The 21,203-nt window shown below is 38.4% G+C and overlaps 1 protein-coding gene across 1 annotated transcript in view; it reads left to right on the forward strand.

Annotated features, from left to right (window-relative positions):
- The window catches only part of LOC129232594 (sodium/potassium/calcium exchanger 4-like), a 43,853-nt gene extending 27,684 nt beyond the window's left edge, over positions 1 to 16,169 (forward strand). Inside the window, exons 5-10 of the mRNA XM_054866727.1 lie at positions 554 to 654; positions 1,762 to 1,852; positions 5,398 to 5,737; positions 6,487 to 6,723; positions 8,881 to 8,982; positions 14,817 to 16,169. Of these exons, the coding sequence (XP_054722702.1) occupies positions 554 to 654; positions 1,762 to 1,852; positions 5,398 to 5,737; positions 6,487 to 6,723; positions 8,881 to 8,982; positions 14,817 to 15,142 (1,197 nt within the window). The 3' untranslated portion in view covers positions 15,143 to 16,169. The remainder of the gene's footprint in view (positions 1 to 553; positions 655 to 1,761; positions 1,853 to 5,397; positions 5,738 to 6,486; positions 6,724 to 8,880; positions 8,983 to 14,816) is intronic.
- The last annotated feature ends 5,034 nt before the right edge of the window (positions 16,170 to 21,203 follow it).

Genomic DNA, 21,203 nt, shown 5'->3' on the forward strand with positions numbered 1-21,203 from the left:
GCTCATTACTTTCTGCATTGAAAAAGGCGTTCCCTGTAACGCCGAAACACGTGTCTGCTGTAACTGGAAATTTGTGCTTTTCTTACTTTACTTTTCAGCACAAATGTATTTATTTATCTTAGAATACCGATTGCCGGGTTATGCCATGCAGAGACTGCAGCTTTGTACTTGTTATGAGCTTATTAGTCTGGAATATTCAATAATCGAGCTAGAGGCAGAAGTCATTTCATTGAAGCTGAGAGCGTCATGAAACTGGAAGGCTCGCTTCTAGCTCGATTGTCGACTATTCCAGACTGAGGAGTCCATAACAAGGACGAAACTGCAGTCTCTGGATGTGATGACCGGGCTATCGGTGTATTGCGTGCAGTTCTGCCTTAGCTCAATTGACGAGTTGAAACGCTCCATTGCTGTGGACTCTCGCTGATCTGCTTAATTCACTTTAGCTACCAGTTTGTTGGCACTCTCAGCTTCAGTGATGTGACATAACCGAGCTGTCGGTATGTTACAAGTATAAGTCCGGAATTTTATTTTTCCCAATGGTTTTTTTTTTCAGGCTGTCCACTTGGATTGGTACCCTATCACTCGAGATGTCACCATGTACATAATCACCATTAGTACCCTGGTCTTCATCATTCACGACAATATCGTCACGTGGTAAGTACATTTTCCGATTCGAATGGGCTTGTACAGCTTGACTGGGGAAGGACGGCGGGTGTACTGGAAACGGAACACTTCATTTCGTAATAAGTAGGATCAGCGAGACCGTGCGAGCAGTAAAAACTTTACCGCTTGCACGTTCTATCTGAACCACAAAATGAAGTGATCCGTTTCCACTTCCAGTTCACCCCCCATGTCCCCAAAGTGAAGTTATACTAAAAAAATCTATTCCAGCATTAACAACGAGACTTATTCATTAATTTATTGATTTATTCGTTAATTAGAAAACATTTTTATTGATTTTATGTGTTGTTATCATCAACAATTTTTAGTGCCGGGATGGAATTTCAATAAAGTGTCAAAATTGAAGCTTTTTTTTTCTTTCTTTTTTTTTTAAATCGAATTCGAATATGTTTCAATGCGTAGTACATATATTTTTGACGTAACTGCATGTAGCTTTATTATAAACTAGTGGTACCCGCACGGCTTTGCCCGTAATAGAAAAATTAAAAGGTCTTTTGGTTCGCCTGTATATTTACAAATAATGTATGGTGAATTTTCTCGCCAATCGGCTTGTGCCCATGTTACGGTTCCACGTTAGGATAATTTCGTAATTTATGATAGTTTTTTTCTTAAAATTGGAATGAAAAAAGAACCACATCGAATTTTCGAAAAATCGCTTCGAGGTGCACACCCCCATGCTACAAACTAACTTTGTGCCAAATTTCATGAAAATCGGCCGAACGGTCTATAGGCACTATGCGCGTCACAGAGATCCAGATATCCAGACATCCTACAGACATCCTCCGGACAGAGAGACTTTCAACTTTATTATTAGTAAAGATAAAGATCATAATAAAGGAGCAGACAGTGAAATATTTGTTTAATACCAAAATATGACTGATATTATAGAATTCAACTAACATCAATTGCATACAAAATATATATTATTTCGATTTCTTCGAAGTTAGTCTATTTTCATTTTACGGGCAAGATTTGTAAAAAATATTGTGGTATTCCTAACCCTTGAAAGAGCCCTAAACCACTGTAAAATCAAAGAAAGAAGCAATGATTTTTTGCTTAATTTGAATGCTTTCATCTTAGGATCGAGTCTCTGGTTCTCATCTCCATGTTCGTCTGCTACCTGACTCTACTCTACTTCAACTGCCATGTCGAGGACGTCACCACGAAGACGGTGAGTGTCGCCAACATTTCTCGCCAAATGCCTCCGTGCTCGCACACTGAGCTACGTAACTAACTGGAGTGCCACCTACTTTGTTACCCTTTACCCAAGAGACCATTCATTTCGTGGGGTAAATGCCCTTTAATGTACAAAAATGCATTATTTTTCTTCCTTAACAAAAGACGAAAAAAAAAGCCAGCCCATATTTATGAAGAAAATTAAACTGCGAAAATTAAACAAAACGAGCTGATGTGTGCATCATATGACTTCCTTGTACTCCAATATTGTCATTTTCCCATTATTGGCAATTTTAATGTGATTTAATAGTTTACTCTCTAAATATCACAGCCAGTGGCCAAATTGAAACCAAAAAAAAAAAAAAATCGCCAAATTGTCGCCAAGTTGGCGACAAAACTTGGCGACCAAAAGACTGGCGATATATCGCCAAGTGTCCGCCAAATTATAACACCACTTGAGTTTGAATCGAAGTTAACAATGATTTTCCCGCAAAAAGGAGCAAAAGACCCCTTTAGAAGCACCCAAATGCAACCAAAAGAGGAGGTGCACAACTAGACCCCACTAGGAGTCTACGTATCGAATTTCAACTTTCTAGGATATACCGTTATTGAGTTATGCGACATACATACGCATATAAGCACATACATACTTACGTACATACGGACGTCACGAGAAAAGTCGTTGCAATTAACTCAGGGAATGTCAAAATGGATATCTCGAGTGTTTATGCGTTAGGCAATTATCCGCGTGTGGTCGGGTTGAAAAAAAAACTCAACATTAATTCGGGAGTGAGCAAAATGGAAATTAAAGCCAAATTATGAGAGAATTTTTTTTTTTTCGCGAATATAATACTTCCTTTTTTGTAAAAGGAATTAAAAAATATATTGAAATTAAAAACGAAAGAAGGTTATTTTTCGCATGGGCACTGACGATTTTCTGCATGTTGAAAAACCACCGACTGGCCATTTGAATTGCGCGTTCAAAACCCTTGACCAAAGGTGCATGTAGCCAACGCCACCCAGCAGACGCATGCGTAAACGATGGGTAGAGAAATATCCAGTCGCATTGGTTAACCAAATCGGAATTGAGAGTAATACAATCATTATCGTGAAAAATTTGACAATAATGGTTGAATTCTAACTCTTAGTCGTCGAAAAATCACCGAATTATGTTTTGGATACATATTTTGACTATATTCTGTTCAGGAGAAAGATAGACTAAAAGTGTGCAAATGGGTTGCTAGATAGTTGCCCCTTTTTGGATTTGATCCGCAATTTTAAAAAAATAGATAAATTTAAAAAAGAAAAATTAATTTTAATTTCGACATTTTGAATTCAAATTATGTTTTTCGCAATCACGAGTGTGTGTATGTAGGCGTGTGTGTTTGTGTGTGGGGGTATGTGTTTGTGTGTAGGGGTTATGTGCATGTGTGTGTAGGCATGTGTGTTTGTGTCTGTGTGCTGGCATAAGTGTGGGTAGTTGTGTGTATGAATGTGTGTGTGCGGGAGTATGTGTGTGTAGGCATATGTGTTAGGGTCTGTGTGCAGGCATGAATGTGTGGGTAGTTGTGTGTATGTTTTTCTGTGTGTATGTGTTTGTATGTGTGTATGTGTTTGTGTATGTATGTGTTTGTGTATGTGTGTAGGTGTATGTGTGTGTAGTTGTGTATGTATGCGCGTGTGTGTAGGACATGGATGCAACCTGGAGACGGCTTTCGCTAGAGGAGCAGCATCGTGAGGAGCCCGTCGACGGTGATGCTGCAGAGGGTGGCGGTGGGAAAAATCAAAAGACGCCAAAAAACAGTCATATGAGAACAATAAGCAATCGTGATAGCTCAAAAAAAAAAGTAATAATTGCCGTCTGTTTGGCGCTGATTTGTTATTGTCCACGCCAAGCCCGTGGTTTACGACGCCAAATGACGTTATTTATAAACCACAAACCCTGCGGCACGACAGCTCGTGAGGGCAAATGCCTACTGTGCCTAACTCAGTCTTCCTAACCATTGGCTCTGGGGTGCAAGGCAAATGTTCCGGTTAGGGGGGTCAGCCTAACGCGGAACCCCCAGAGTTTGGTTCCCGAGGACGCTTGGTACTCATTTTATCGACCCACTGAAGGGATGAGCGGCTGAGTTAACCACGCCCAATCCTGGAATAGAACGCGGGCCTGTGGCGAGGGAGCGCATGGCTGCCACTGGGCTTCTTTATTTATATGTGGCTTACATTTACCGTACACGCTAGATAAACTCTGTTAGGGACCATTCATTAATTAGGTAAGGGTCCTGAGGGGGAGGGGGTTGAAAAAATCTCTACATGCCCTTACTTGGAGGGGGGATTTCGACCAATTCTTACGTAATACTTTCCAAGTCGATATTTTGAGTTAGAAATCGCGCGGTCAAGTGGCTTGGCAAAGATCGTATTTCATTTGCTTCTGGAAGGTAAAAAACGCATTAGGATCAGCTGATTTTTTCTTGTTTTTCATGAATAAATAGTGTAAAATATAATAAAAAAAATCACACTGTGTATCTGCATGGTATGTCTTATTTTTAATAAGTATCGCGTTATATGCAAAAAAAAAAAAAAAATGTCGAAAAACATTGTCTAGATTTCTTTTAGTAAATATTTCTTTACCCAATAAGAAAATTCAATAATAGTGAATTTAAGAACTATTCCAGTGATGTAAGATTCGTAATTTTATTATTTTGAAAAACGAAATGGAATCTTACGTAAGATGGGGAGGGGGGGAATTCTTACTTACCCTTACATGGGGCATGGGGGAAGGGATGTCAAAAACACACTCCTATACACACACACACTCATGCATGCACACCTACGCACACACACTCATGCATGCACACCTACGCACACACACTCATGCATGCACACCTACGCACACACACTCATGCATGCACACCTACACACACACGCATACATACACACACCTACACACACACGCATACATACACACACACACGCATACATACACACACCTACACACAGGCATACATACACACACCTACACACAGGCATACATACACACGCATACATACACACACTTACACACAGGCATACATACACACACCTACACACACGCATACATACACCTATACACACACACGCAGACATACACACACCTACACACACACGCATACGTACACACACCTACACACACACGCATACGTACACACACCTACACACACACGCATACGTACACACACCTACACACACAGGCATACACACACACTTATACCCACGACAATCATGCCTGCACACAGACACACACACACATACTTACAACACTCATTCCTGCATACATACATACACCTACACACACACGCATACATACACACACATATACCCACAACACTCATTCCTGCACACACACACACACATACCCACATACTCATGCCCAACACACACACACGCCTACATACACATAATTGTGATTGCGAAAAACATAATTTGAATTCCATTATTTTTTTTTATATCTTGTGTATATTTGCCTTGAACGCAATATAAACTCCATTATCATCCTCCCCCCAGGCAAGGAACGTCCACCAGTGGTGGCAGCGAAAGCGGCGCATCCAGCTCACCGTCCTCCCCACCACCGTGCTCGACGAATCGACGGGTCTCCTGACCTCCGACCGCCACCACCACCACTACCACCGCTACAACAGCGGCAGCCAGGACTCCGCCTGCCCCTCGTCTGCGGCCTCCTCCCTGATGGCCTCCGCCGAGATGACCTCCTCCGGGGAGAGCGACACCCTCGCCAAGGAGAGCGGCCACTTCGAGAAGCCCCCTCTCCTGGTGCCCCAGGTCATCGCCGAGAAGTACATCATCGTCAAAGACCTCGACTATGGCTCGGACACCATCAAGAAGAAGCGTGAGTGGGGATTTTTTTTTTTTTTTTTACAAGTTTGCCCTTGAAAATACACTTTGTAATACCAATGGAAAGAGCGTATTCTTCTGCGCAAGATTGAAGCTTTTCTTTCAGAGCTTCTAAGTTAATTAGAACTCGAGTTATACCTCTTTTGTTAGCACTGAGGCTTTGCCGTTAAGATGCGTAAGTGCGGATTCATGCTTTTGAAGTTGAACACTGAGATATTAGTTAGAAAGTTCTATTGTAAATTTGGTGGTGAAAATACACTCACACATTTAAAATTTGTGATACCAATCGAAAGAGTGGAATCTTCTAAGTAAAATGGAATTTGTTCGGAGCTTCTAAGTTAATGAGAAGAAGTAGTCCTTTTTGTAACCCAGAATATGCGGCTCCCTTGCAAGAACAAATTGTAATTTTCACCATCATCACCTGCCATTTATTTTTCATAGACTATTAATATTACTCATTGATGAAAATATTTTTAGCTACCGTTCTGCCTAATGTGTTAGCTAAATAAACTTCAACTTAAGGTTTGAAAATTTTCCATTTAATTTTCCGCCCTTTCCTTCGCGTTTGACCAATTTTGTACTTTTACTGAATTCTTTCAGAACGTTATTTTGCTTTAAACACTTAGATACGGTCATTAATGAAATTTGAATATTCTTTGTCTAATTTTCATTTTGATTTTGTCTGCTAAAAAATTAATGTTTTTTTAAACATATATTAATGCGTCTTTAACATTTTCTCCACAGTGCCAGAAGATTTGGAAGAACCCGCCGAGGAGATCCACCTGTGGACTCTACCCGAGGGGGGCTCCTGCCTCAAATTCTTCTTCTTTCTGATGTGGATCCCCAACTTCCTTTTCGCCATCACCGTCCCCCGATGCGACACCAAGGGGAGGACGCTCTGGTTCCCCGTCACTTTCTTCACTTCGATTTGCTGGTTGGCCGTCCTCTCCTACATGTGCTTCTGGATGGTGGCCGTCATTGGTAGGTGTACGCTCAGCAAACTGTTGGCCATGAACATGACATGATAACAAGACGCTTGACCTTCAGATAGCTTATTTACTCTTTGGGGGACGGAGATATTCTTACATTGGCCAACGATCAATGGGAATGGCAGTACGTTAGGGGCTGTGCATGAATGATACACACTTTTTTACTGCATATATGAACCCTTTTCTCCTAATTTCATAATGTATCACATGTCACCTAACCCTTCCCCTCCCCCTGTCACACTAATTTTATTAACATATTGTTGAAAAGTGTTATGACGCACTTCTTGTTACCCCCTCCCTCCCCCCTTTTAAAAATTATCCCTCCCCTCCCCTCAAGGCATGACTTCATTTGTGGATGACTCCCTATTGGCGAAGCGAAATTTTCCCGTTACGTGTACTACACTTAGCGCATTTTCTTTTATCTTGGCCGTATTTTTTCATTTTATTTATTGTCGCCAAGTGGCATGGGAAATATTTGGCGATGAATCACATTATTTATACAAAAAGAAGGCATAAATGAAATTTCAGCTCCGTTTAAGTGAAAAATTATTCGCCAAATAATTAAAGGAAGTCAGTAAAAGTAAAATAAACCTCTAAAAAAAAGATCTAAGCTTTTCTATTGTTTGAGATCCCTCGACTCTAAAATAGCATCAGTTGGAGTCATTGGAAACAAAATTTTATTGCTTTAATCATCAACATTGCACCCGCCTCTTAGATGAGTTTTGTGCTCAGAATTTTATCTCTCTGAGAGTAACCTGGTGTAAAAATGTTGACCATATGATTATTTGGTCACGAAATTTAGTTCAGTGGAGCAGTAGCATGAGAGATCGTCCTTAAAAATCACCACGAGTGTGGTACACAATTGAGGACTCATTTATCAAAAGAGAACATATCCATTTGCTAAAAATGATCAGGAGGTGAGAAAAACGAATTAGGGTAAGAGCAAAATAGTTTTATCAACTTCTCTGGGTACAGAATTGAGCACGAAAGCACAGCCAATCATGGCCCAAAGTAAGAATTCCTATTCCTATTCCGAGTCACAACTGACTACAACTGTATTTATGTCGAGGACAGCATACTAAGTACCTTGCCTCCATTATTTTATATACCGATAGATGGCAGCACCATCACCGGATCGAACAGTTAATGAGAATTTAGAACCAGGCCAGGAGCCGAATAACTTCCTGGTCTGGCACCCCTAGAGGTATCGTTTCACTTGGAGGACATTGAGACCACGAGCCTATTTAACGTCGCCCAGTCCCCTTTAATGACGACGGTGGGTCTTCGACCATCGAGGTTCAAACCCAGGACCCCCGGCCCCGAATCCGACACTCTACCGATCGGGCTACCACGGCCCCAAAGTAAGAAATGTTTGCGTAAAAAAAAAAAAAAAACAAGGAGATATCGCCCTCTTAATTTTGGATTTGTGCTCTTTTGAACGAAAACCTGAATGTTGAAAATTCCAACTTCACCAAAACCCTAATATTTCACCTTCTCATATTCTCTTATCGAAGTAATTGAAGCTAAAACTAGTGGATTAAAATTTGAGGATTTCGAACATGTGTTCCTTTGGATCTAAAAGTCTTCGCACTAAAGATTCTTTCAGGATCTGTCCCCTTTTGTTCAAAATAAAACGTGCAGAAGACGGATTAGTTACCCTTTGATCAAAAAGCCACAATTTACCCTTAAATAAAATAGGATTTTCCACGTTTGGGCTTCTTGAGAGTAAGTGATTTGATAAAGGATACCTGAAAGATTTAGAAAGTGTCATAAAATTATTTTTTCTTCTAAGTGGAAATCAGGGAGTAGAAGGCCCCCCCTGGTAGAAATATTCCCTTTTGATAAATTACTGCTCAATTCGTAAAACACACCGCCAGCTCAGTCATTTCCAGCCGAGGACTGCAGTTTCGTGCTTAGAAAGCACGTTTTCTCAAGCACGAAACTGCAGTCCTCGGCTGGAAATGACTGAGCTGGCGGTGTATTTCACTTATTTCTGCCTCAGCCCTGGCTACAGGGAGGTAACTTACTGAATACTGCTCAATTCGTTTTCACTAACCCAACTGGCTCAACCGCCACGCATTCCAGTGGATTGAAATGTCTAAGCGTAAATGTCCTACCAAGAATAACAGATTTTATTTCTCCTCAACAGGTTACACCTTCGGAATACCGGATACCGTTTCCGGCCTCACCATTCTAGCGGCCGGCACGAGTGTTCCAGAACTGGTGTCCAGTGTTCTTGTCGTTCGAAGCGGTAAGCACATTCATAGAAGTTACCTAACCGTACTTTACGTGTTGTTGATATCATTTAGTGGATAGTTCTAGTTTTGCACTATTGTTGATTTAAATTTTTTGGTCGTTATGTAACAGATAGTAAAAAATTATTTTACTGTTTTTCATACCGATTAAGAATTTGATTTGACAGCAATATAATTAACTCCTACAGCAAATGTCCTTCTTTGTATTCCTATTCCTATTCAGAGTCACAACTGACTCAACTGTATTTATGTCGAGGACTGCATACCAAGTGCCTTGCCTCCATTATTTTATATACCGATAGATGGCAGCACCATCACCGGATCGAATAGTTGATGAGAATTTAGAACTATACCAGGCGCTCATAGCTACCTGGGGCTAGCACCCCCAGAGGTATCGTTTCACTTGGAGGACATTGAGAGCACGAGCCTATTTAACGTCGCCCAGTCCCCTTTAATGACGACAGTGGGTCTTCGACCATCGAGGTTCAAACTCAGGACCCTCCGGCCCCGAATCCGACACTCTACCGATCGGGCTACCACGGCCCAGTCCTTCTTTCTAAACAAAACAGAATCCCAACGGGTACAGTTTACTACGGGATGTTTTATATTGAACTAGTGGCACCCGCACGGCTTCGCCCGTAATAGAAAAATTAAAGGTCTTTTGGTTCGCCTGTATATTTACAAATAATGTATGGTGAATTGTCTCGCCAATTGGCTTGTACCGACGTTACAGTTCCACGTTATGATAATTTCGTATCTCGCCCATTGGCTTGTGCCCATGTTACGGTTCCACGTTATGATAATTTCGTAATTTATGATAGTTTTTTTTTTCTTAAAATTGGAATAGAAAAAGAACCACATCGAATTTTCGAGAAATCGCTTCGAGGTGCACACCCGCATGCTACAAACTAACTTTGTGCCAAATTTCATGAAAATCGGCCGAACGGTCTAGACGCTATGCGCGTCACAGACATCCTACAGACATCCAGACATCCTCCGGACAGAGAGACTTTCAGCTTTATTATTAGTAAAGATGAGACAAAAAAGAAGGCACTTCGGTAACCGCCGTAATTATTTCATTTTAATAAATCAAACTTATAGTAAGACTGTAGTTAGTCAAGTTTCTATAGCTGTTCTATTTGTGGCTATCTGGTTATGTGAGAAATATCTATACGGTGTTCTTGATCCTGCCAAACTCCGGATATAGAACACGCTGATAATGATCTAAGCTAAGCACTTCAGTTATTGGTTGCTTCATTGTTTGTGCCTAAATTACCCGGGGAAAAGCTAAATTTCTCCTGGATTTTCAGGAGTAAGTACTAGAGAAATGGAGACGCACACACTATGTATCTAACAAAATCCCATAGGAAAAAAGCAGAAAGGGTTAGATCTGAGGATCTTGGTAGGCCGCACAGCAGCGGGATATTGTTTGGTTCAACAGGATCAATCTAACAAAATGATTTACTGGTAAGACTCATTTCAAGGAAATGAAGAAATGAAAACAATTAACGTTATCTACTGGAGTTTCATAGAGTAAAGAAATAAAATAGAGAGGTCCCGCTATACAAAGAAATTGAAGCCGGAAGTTGAACCGCTGTATCCCAAGATCCTTAGCTTCCTGCTAAATATCTTCAGATGCATTTTGATTCAAAACATCCCAATACTGAATCTCAATTGGTTGTTAATTTAAACTTAGATATTGATACAAGTATATAAAGTACGTTTGCGAAATTGCATTTAAACATGAATTAAAATGCAAACCAATCCGCCAGCTACTTTATTCGGTCTCTTTGCGAGATTGGTGAAAACTACTCTCGCGAAGCGATCATGCTATCATAACCCCGCTCATCATTGCACCGCTGTATCCCATAATTCCTACTTCAATTTCATCTCCTTTCTACCATAGACGGAACCTCTCTATGTAATTTTTTTTATTCTATGCGGAGTTTAGGGTTAATTCACTGGTGTTAGGGTTACCATCAGAGCCTGATTACCGCAGGGGCACAAGCCCCTCCTCTTAGATTTCAGGGGGGGGGGCCAAAATCCTTTTAATTTATCATGCTAATTAAAAATAAAATAATGATTTCTCTTAGAAGCTAGAGTACAATGATATCATTGATATTTTTGCAAATGCCAAGACGAAAATCTCTTATTTATTGATAAAAATTCCCCTTAAAAATTTGATCTCTTTGCAAATCTCAAAACCACTCCAAGTTTAGTCTGTATTTACTATTAAAAGTTATATCATTAATAACTTTCATATTTACGGTAAACTGCAACAGGCAAAGTTTTACCACATCTTATATAATTATTGTATACTATATCTCTTTTAATTTTTAAATGTTGTGATATGAGGTACCGCCAAATTTAGCATGGTTGTGTTACTGTCTGACCATCGATTACATGGAAAGGCTAATGTCCGGTTTAGAGGCGGAAATGGACGTATCTATTAGTTTATAGGGATGTTAGTTGGTTTATTTCACATGTGCACTTTTGCCTCTCTATTGTTTAGCCTTAATTTTGTAAAAATGAAAATTAGCTCACAGCAATATATTTTAAATCTAAAGTATATTCAATCTTATTCTCACTGCAAAAATTAATTCATTTATTTATTCACAATAAAGTTTTGAGCTTACCATTTTGCTTTTAGATTCCCGAACGAAATGAAAATATTTTATTTTCTTCCCCCCCCCCGTTTTTTTTTAGAATGCAATAAATGAATAAGGCACTAGTGACATTATAAAATGCGTGCATCAAAATCCTATCGTTATTTTCGCTTCTCCCCTGTGAGATTCATTCAGATGGAATCGTCTTTACTTGGCAGATTGCCAAATTACATGCAATCCGTTTTCAAACAGTAATAGGCAATGTATCGAAATATTTTATAGCTTCTGAATAAGCGGGAATAGGGGGAGGGGGCACAAAATAAATTTCATGCAAAGCGTCTTTGAAAATCTTAGTCGGGCTCTAGGGGGCCCTGACATAGAAATGTGCCCCATGTCCAATATCAGAATGATCGGGCTCTGGTTACCATTTCAAGTATCAAAATATCAGCAAACAGGCAATGGCTTCGTTCAAATGTAGAAGCAATTTTTACCCGTTATACAGGGTCCATTATGAAAGTAATGAGCATTTACTGGCAAAATATATTTATTGATCGTAATTTCTACGAATGTTCAATATTCTTCAAAATACATTCCTCCTGCGAAGACGTGTTTGCCACGCTTGAAAGGCACCTTGAAACTCCTTGACGGGAATGCCTCTCAGGAACGTTGTAACATGGTGTTGGATGTTTTCCACGGTTTCCCAATGTTTTCCTTTCATCTCTTTCTTGAGTCTCAGAAACAAAAAGAAGTCACATGGAGCTAAGTCGGGACTGTAAGGGGGTGAGGGATCACCGGGGTGTTGCTCCGGGCCTGGAAGTTGGTAATGATGAAGGCTGTGTGGCTTGAAATGCAATCGTCCTTGAAGGCTTCTTGCAGCATCTGGAATGTTTCGGTTGCATGTTTTTCGAAGCCTCACGCCAAACTTTATGGCGATCGTTGTTCAAGCGAACGTTTCATCGCGATATGTTACAAGCGTTGAAAACACACTTCAAGCGGAGGCACGTATCTCCGCTCACACTGCTCGAACTCAACTGACGACCGGATGCATTGAAAGGTCATATCCCCCACCACATTTCCCAGCCGGTTTTACCGTGCTGCCATCTATCGTCGCGTCGCAATAACATTATGCTCATTACTTTCATAATGGACCCTGTACTATAGTGCCTAGAAAGAGTAGTGTGCCGATCGACGGGGAAAAAGTGAGGTCAGATCTGAGGAAAAACCAGATGGCGCTGCGCTCGAAGTGTACGTTATGCTCCGCAATCAGACTCGTTTTAAATCAGCGATTGCATGCTCATTTCGCAGTTTAAAATCCCCGTTTTTTGGATTGAACTTATTTCTGCGCAAAAGACAAATTCTGTAATAAGTGCTATTTGTTACATGGGTGTTCATTTATTTTTTGAAGAATATAAAATGACCTTATGCTAATTTATCTTCAATGAAAATAGTAGACTATAAGGGGCCATTCATTAAATATGTAAGGGTCCCAAGAAAGAGGGGGCTTGGAAAAGCCTCTACGTACCTTTGGGGGGGGGGGGGGGTCAAACTCATTCTTACGTAATATTTACCAAGTCGGTATTTCACATTAGAAATTGCGAGGTCAACAAGTGATTTGGCAGAGATTATGTTCCATTTGCGTATGGAAGGTAAGAAACGTGTTAGGATAAGACGTTTTTTTAATTTGTTTTACAAAGAATGAATAGTCTTTACTAATAATAAAGCAGAAAGTCTCTCTGTCCGGAGGATGTCTGGAGGATGTCTGTAGGATGTCTGTGACGCGCATAGCGCCTAAACCGTTCGGCCGATTTTCATGAAATTTGGCACAAAGTTAGTATATAGCATGGGGGTGTGCACCTCGAAGCGATTTTTCGAAAATTCGATGTGGTTCTGTTTTTATTTCAATTTTAAGAAAAAAACTATCATAAATTACGAAATTATCATAACGTGGAACCGTAACATGGGCACAAGTCAATTGGCGAGATATGAAATTATCATAACGTGGAACTGTAACGTCGGTACAAGCCAATTGGCGAGAAAATTCACCATACATTATTTGTAAATATACAAGCGAACCAAAAGACCTTTAATTTTTCTATTACGGGCGAAGCCGTGCGGGTGCCACTAGTGTAAAATATAATAAAAGAGTCACATTATGTATGGCAAGTTTTATTTTTAATTAATATTACATCAAAAAAAAAATGTCGAAAAAGCATTCAGTTTAGATTCTAACTTTTCAGTAACTATTTCTTTACGCAAAAAGTTAAATATAATAATGTGAATTTAATAACGATTCCAGTGATGTAACGATTCCAAGATTTGCTATTTTCTCATTTTGAAAAACGAAATGGAATCTTACGTAAGAATAGGGGGGGGGTGAAAAATCTTACGTACCCTTACATGGGGGGGAGGGCAAAAAATTTCAGTCAATTGTGTAAAAAATTTTTCCACATAATTTTCATTATATACAAAAACTACAATATTAGGAGATTTTTTAAATTTCCTACAAACCCAATATTCGTTAGGCAAATTAATATGAACAATTTCATTTATAATAGAATTATACGTGGTTATTTCAGTTTCATCTGCGGAAAGATCACGTTTTATTTTTTTCAAACAGGGAACATTTTTCTTAACTGCATAATTCCTGATGGACCTTTTCTTTGGTAATTTTTTAGTAAAGTATATTAGCAGACTTGGGGAAAATTCTCGGAATTGCCTCATCTTTAAAAAAAGTTTTTCCCCGAGGAATCAAAACTTCCTCACCATATATCAAATATTTATCAAAAACTTTATCTAACCTGGGAATTAACGAGTTCCACTTTAGATTTTCTTCATCTGCTGGAGCTTTAAAAAGTGTAACTTTTTCCTTGCATGTTTTGTACTCACTTTTGCACCCTGGTACTAAACAAGATGAAGCTTTATTTCTTCCAATGTTCAACTTTGATGCCTCCATTAAAAGCCTTAAAAGATGTTTCATGAAATATTCACGAAATCAAGGTAAAAAAGAGAAACGCGGAACTAAATTGTAACAAAATCCCGCGTCTATTAATGTAAGCACGGCGAAATTGAACATACATCTCGACCGCACTGCCATCTAGCGGTTTTCATACAATTTGTCTTCAAGAATCGTGGGGAAAAAAGCGCCGGTCGGCACACTACTCTTTCTAGGCACTATACCTGTACCTTGACTTTCTAGTTTAAAAATAACGCTTTGCTCCCTGCAGGTCTGGGCAACATGGCCCTCTGCAACCTCATCGGCAGCAACATCTTCGACATCCTCTTCTGCCTTGGAGTGCCCTGGCTGGTCAAGACGCTCCTGAACGGGGAGACCCGGTCCCTGGTCATCAACAGCTCGGCCCTCACCTACACAACCCTCATCCTGCTGACCGTGGTCATCCTCTTCTACCTCACCCTGGCGACCTGCAAGTGGCGACTCAACTGGCGATACGGCGTCGTCGCCTTCGTCCTCTACGCCGCTTTCCTCGTCATGGCCTCCATCTTCGAGAGCAACGTCTTCGGGGACTTTAACCCTCCCACGTGCGCCAGCTGACGAAGGTAGATCTCCGCATGCGCAGTCAGCATTTATCGTCGCGGGTTTCGAGCCACGTGTCCAGATTCGTGTGTCCAGACCGGGTAGAAAAAGGTTTCCAGATGTACCGGGGGGGAATGGGGGGAAAGTTAAAAAAGTTACCTTTCACAAAATGAACACATTGAAAATTTATTTTGAACATTACAGCACATAGAAACGGAAAAAATCTTTATAATAAAACTTGCATTGAAACATTATTATTTTTTCCTTTCTTAAAGTAAATTTGTAACTTTAATTTTTAAAAAAAGTGGAATATTTCCACTTAGCCGCATGTATGAGGCTAAACGAAAAATAAAATAATTTTCTAACTAAATATTTTTTTTTTTCTGTTTGATTTTTAAAAATATTTTTCGGCAAATAAATAAACGAATAAATGAGTAAATAATAAAACAATTAACGAACAAATTAATGTGGGAGAAAATAAAATAAATGAGTTAACAATTTAGTGAATGAATAAGAAAAAATTCGCATGAATGAATAAATAAGTGAATTCAAAAAAGAATACGTTACGGATTTAATAAATTAATAAATAAGTAAACGAAATGTGCTTTTTCACTTTGCCCCGCGTGTACTTCACAAATTGTATTAAACGTTTAAAATCAAAGCATGCACAATATTAATTTAAAAAATACATTGCAGTTATTTTTCGTTTATGCAATGGACACCACTAGGTCTTAATTAATACTTGAAAAATAATTCAAAAACGTAATCATTTTATAATAGCAATAATAGATAAACAATTATAGATAACACAACAAAATATAACAATTTATGTGTCAAATTTTGAAAATATTTCGTGTTACATATACAGTAGAACTCCAACTATCTAACTTCGACCACCCGAATCAACAAATTGAAGTTCTGGAAATCAGACGAAATGAGAAGTAGGAAGAAGTCACGACCGCAACAATCCGGTGCTTGAATTTTATGGATGTATGTTTGGTTTTAGCTCTCTTACGTTGTTTGTCTTTCTTGCTTTTTGTATGAGTTTGTGGTGAAATAAATGTTACATTTTTTGCAAACGCTTTGACTATCTTCATTTACACTTATTTATGCAGTTTTTAAAACTTTTTTCATAATGATTTTTTTTTTTTTTTTTTTTTTTTTGAGCGATCACGATTGCTTATTGTTCTCATTTGACTGTTTTGAATTCCTATGATTTTATTTTCCCACCACCTTCCTCTGCCAGCACCACCGTCGCGTCGACCGGCCTCACGATGCTGCTCCTCTTGCGAAAACCGTCTCCAGGTTGCGTCCATATCCTACACACACATACACATACTCATGCCTGCGCACACCCACAAACACACACTCCTACACAAACACACACACACACACACACACTCATGCCTGCACACAGACACAAACACATATGCCTACGTACACACGCACGCGCGCATACATACACACACAGCACTGCATACACAACACGCACATACATGCACCTACACAAACACACACACGCATTTATACACACACACGCTCGTGATTGCAAAAAACATAATTTGAATTCAAGATGTCAAAAATTCAAATTAATATATATATATATATATATATATATATATATATATATATATATATATATATATATATCGCGCTGAATGCTTACCCTTGCTGTCTACCGCGTTTCCAGGTTATGATAATTCAGAAGCGAAATTAATATTGTGCTCTACGCTTGCTGTCAACCCTATCGTTGCCAGTACATGTGAATAAAGATGCGAATTAAATATTACGCTCTGCGCTATTGGCATCAGTGAATGGCATTTCATCACTTGTGATGCCATGCGCAGAAGTGTAATAAATGAAACTGAATCTGCGCAGCGATTACAATAACTGTTAAAAAATATTAAACCTTGTCAAATTATTTTAAAAAATGGTCAAATGCCATGTTTTTAAGCATGCCCTTTCAGAAAAAAAGTATTTTAAAATTTCGCAAACGACCCCAATGGTACCTTCAGGTTATAACTTGGTCCATCACTGATTTGCCGCCAAAATGAGGTGTCAAATCCAGTGTGAGCTTGACGATAGTTTCTGAGTTGTTTTATCTTGCTTGTTTAGATGCGATTTCTTCCGACAACCTATGTAAAACTGTCTTTACAGCATCGAACGGCAGCATTGCAGAGCGCATGTCTCACTCTGGGTCACAAAGGCGCCCATATGAGGAGGGGGGGGCATTTGGAGGCTCAAGCCCCCCCCCCCTTCTCCCTTAGAAATTAGAACTTAATTGCTTTTAATACTTCATTCTTTGCAAAAAATTTAAAAACATTTCTTCTCTATTAATTAATGAATAAGTTATTAAAAATGTCAAATTTTAATAGCTCTAATCTGTACTGAAATTGATTTCTATGGGGAAAATATCTGCCCCCCCCCCTTAAAATTTTGCATATGGGCGCCCTTGCTCTAGGTGCTGATGCTCCCTGGGGTGCCGTGCCATAGGAAGAGGCGAGGGATCGCGCGAAGTGTCCATTGTATCAATATACAGTCGAACCTCCATATATCGAACTTCCACATATCGAAATTTTCCATATATCGAAATCCCAGCCAATTTCTATGTTCATTACATAGAAAAAGTGTTTCTATATATCGAAAAAATCTCTATATATCGAATTTTTTTTCGAGACATTCGTAGATTTTTTTTTCCACTTTAGACTTTGTCTCATGAAAAATGAAGGTTAGAGGAGAAAATTATGTTCCCTAAAAGTTTGCTACGAAACTCATAAGGAATCTGGGGTTGAGGGGTGTGTAGAAAGGTCGTTGTTTCGTTCTGGAGTTCCTAAATTCCCTCAAGTTTATTTCAAATCTTAGTTGTATGTAAAATCAGTTTCAAGTTATCCCTATTGTCTGTTGATTATCATTTCCAGTCTTTATAGATGCAGTAAAAATCATTCAAGTTAAGTAGATTGATTTTTTTACTTTTCTCTCGATTACATTGTCAAAACGAAAATCCCCTCATGTTGCGGATCAAGTTGAATTGCCGAAGAATGAAGATGTATAAAGACTCAAAAATGTCATTTCTATTATTTTTTTAATGATTAACTTTCATTTATTTCGATGCTCGTATAAATTAGAAATTGGATTTCATTCACGAAAGTTTTAGTTTTAATGTTTTAGGAGATTTTTATGATAAAATAAGATTGTTTCTATATATCGAAATTTCTATTTATCGAATTTTTCCCCGGCAATTTGCTACTTCGATATTCGGAGGTCCGATTGTATATTTAAGATGGGTGTCAAAAATAAGGTCATTTTCACCAATAAGGTCATCCCCTCAAGGATGTAGCATAGTAAAATTTGCTAGATCGTGACTTCATCATCATCAGAAACATTAACTGATGACAAAGTGTAATCAACAAGCAGTTTCTAATTACCTGGTAACAGAAACCAGGTAACAAAAGTTATTACAGAAGAGTGATATCAAAACTAATTAACCTTATTTTACGGTAAGTTTCATTTCTACATGGATTACTGTAGGTTACTGGTATGAAAAAATTATTTATCGTTCTTGAAGCTTAAATTATGTTTCAAATAAGGCTAAAACGGCTTTCTTTGTTAAAACTGTAAAAAACATTTAAATTTTCAATTGTTCAATTTAGTTTTTAACTAGCTGCATTGCCCGGCGTTGCCAGGTCTACCTTGAAAATAAAAATCAAGCCGTAAAAAAATAAATAAAAAAAAAACCATCATGATTTCCCTTCCAAACAATGACGACAGATATTAAAATACTTTTAAGAAATTAAATCTAGAAAGATGGATTTAAAATACGTAACCATGGAAACACAAAATAAAATAAGTTTAAGGAATTAAAATGCGAAAGAAAATGGTTCACAATTTGAATGCAATCGAGGTTTCTTAAACTTGATTTAAAAAGGCTTGTAACTTTTTCTCCTTTCGAGATAAAAGCTTATTTTTTCGACCAAAGGTCGAGTTAGATCTGGAGTAAAAAAGGTCGCTTTTTCCAATGGTATCAAAAAGAAAGCAGTGGGACAATTCCTTCACTTTTTGTTGATTTATTTAATGAAGAAAGTAGTGCCTAAATTTCAGCTAAGCCTAAAAAAATTCGAGCTAAAAACGCAAATAGCTCCCGCTTTAATAAAGTTAGAACGTTGAAACAAATTGCGTAGAACGCGGAAAATTCTACCCTTTCTAACGATATGTAATATTAATATGTACAAGTCATTTTTCACCCCCATATTTGAGAATTTATGTGAAAATTGGACGTAAATTGGAATAAAAGAACTATTCATCGAATTTTATTCGAACTGGTTAGCAAACCTTTTCAAGACTTAAAGGAACAAAATGTGAAAATTTCAGCGAAATCGGCCGGGTAGTTCTCGAGTTTTGCGAGTTCAAACACACAGACGCTTTTTGGGGACTTCATTTTAGACTATGTAGAGATGATTAATCTGGTGAGCATGTAAAAGCTGGAGACAGTTCAATTATAAACGAGCGAGATACTAGGTAATGAATCTCAGGGTCGTCTTATTTGGTGCATCTTCCTTATACAATAGGGATAGACTGGGGTGCAGTAAGGAATTTCTAATTTTTCAAAGGGTGCCGCTATTCGAAAACATTTGAAAACCCTTGATTATAGCTACTTCCACACAATTTAACAGATAACAGTTAAAGAGTTAATCATGCTTTAGTTTCGAAACAGCTACTTTTTTGTAAAAATTCATAACTATTTTATTTCGTAATTTTCTTTTCGGTTTCTGCCATGATTCGTTGAAAGTTTGCTATTCTCCTACTGGTAGCACTGGAACGAAATGTTTTGAATCTTTAGATTCGACTGCGTTTATGCGCTTCAGTGACCAGAACCATGAATATAAATGAAGCTGTGCAATGGGCTGTTTCCTTCACTCAAAAGTACTAATTTTAATCACTGAAATTGACAGAAGAAGCAAAAAAAAAAATTAACATGAAGCCAGAATATACTTTTACTTTCCAATATTTAATTTTATTTATTTATTTATTTTTTTAATGTCAGGTTTCTAAAACAAAATGTTTCATCGTGTGACGTGACAAGGGAAGACAAACATCTTGAACCGAAGCGCGTGGTTGTCTTTTTTGGCAAGATATCGCATTACGGTGAATTGTCATTGCCAAACTTCATCAATATCCATTTGATAAAGTTTGGCAATGGCCTGAAACTTTGTTCCAGTAACATTAGTGACGTCAGCAGCGAAAATAAAATCAGTGACTGAACGTCTTTTGAGATTATTTTTTTAAGAGAGAAAATAAGTCAAAATTAAGAAAAAAAAAACTAGCTGATGTGTACATCACATGACTTCCTTTTGCTCCAATTTAATGCTATTTCCGCATTACTGGCAGTTTTAATGTGATTCAATAGTTTACTCTCTAAATATCACCAACAGTGGCCAAATTGAAACAGATTTTTTAAAAAAAATCGCCAAATTTTTTGCCAAGTTGGCGACAAAATTTGGCGACCAAAAGACTGGCGATATATTGCCACGTGTCCGCCAAATTATAACACCACTTGAGTTTACATCGAAATTAACAATGATTTCTCCACAAAAAGGGGCAAAAGACCCCTTTAGAAACACCCGAATGCAACCAAAAGGAAAGGTGCACAACTAGACCCCACTAGGAGTCTACGTACCAAATTTCAACTTCCTAGGACTTACCGTTCTTGAGCTATGAGACATACATACGAATATCCACACATACATACGTACATACAGACGTCACGAGAAAATTCGTTGTAATTAACTCGGGAATCGTCATTATGGAAATTTCGCGTGTGTATACGTTCTTAGGCACTTATCCACGTGTGGTCTAGTCGAAAAAAAAACTCAACATTCATTCGGGGATGAGTAAAATGGAAACTAAGATCGATTTTTGAGTAAAATTTTTTCGCGAATAAAATACTTCCTTTTTTTTGTAAAAGGAAAGAAAAAGTAACTCACCCCATGTTTTCGACCATGTTCTTTCAGAAAAAAATATTTTTGAAAAATGAGAAATAACCCTATTCCACGGTTAATTGACAGACCTTTGCAATTCAAAA

This window comes from Uloborus diversus, unplaced genomic scaffold (assembly GCF_026930045.1).
Source record: "Uloborus diversus isolate 005 unplaced genomic scaffold, Udiv.v.3.1 scaffold_13, whole genome shotgun sequence".
Taxonomy (NCBI): Eukaryota; Metazoa; Arthropoda; class Arachnida; order Araneae; family Uloboridae; genus Uloborus; species Uloborus diversus.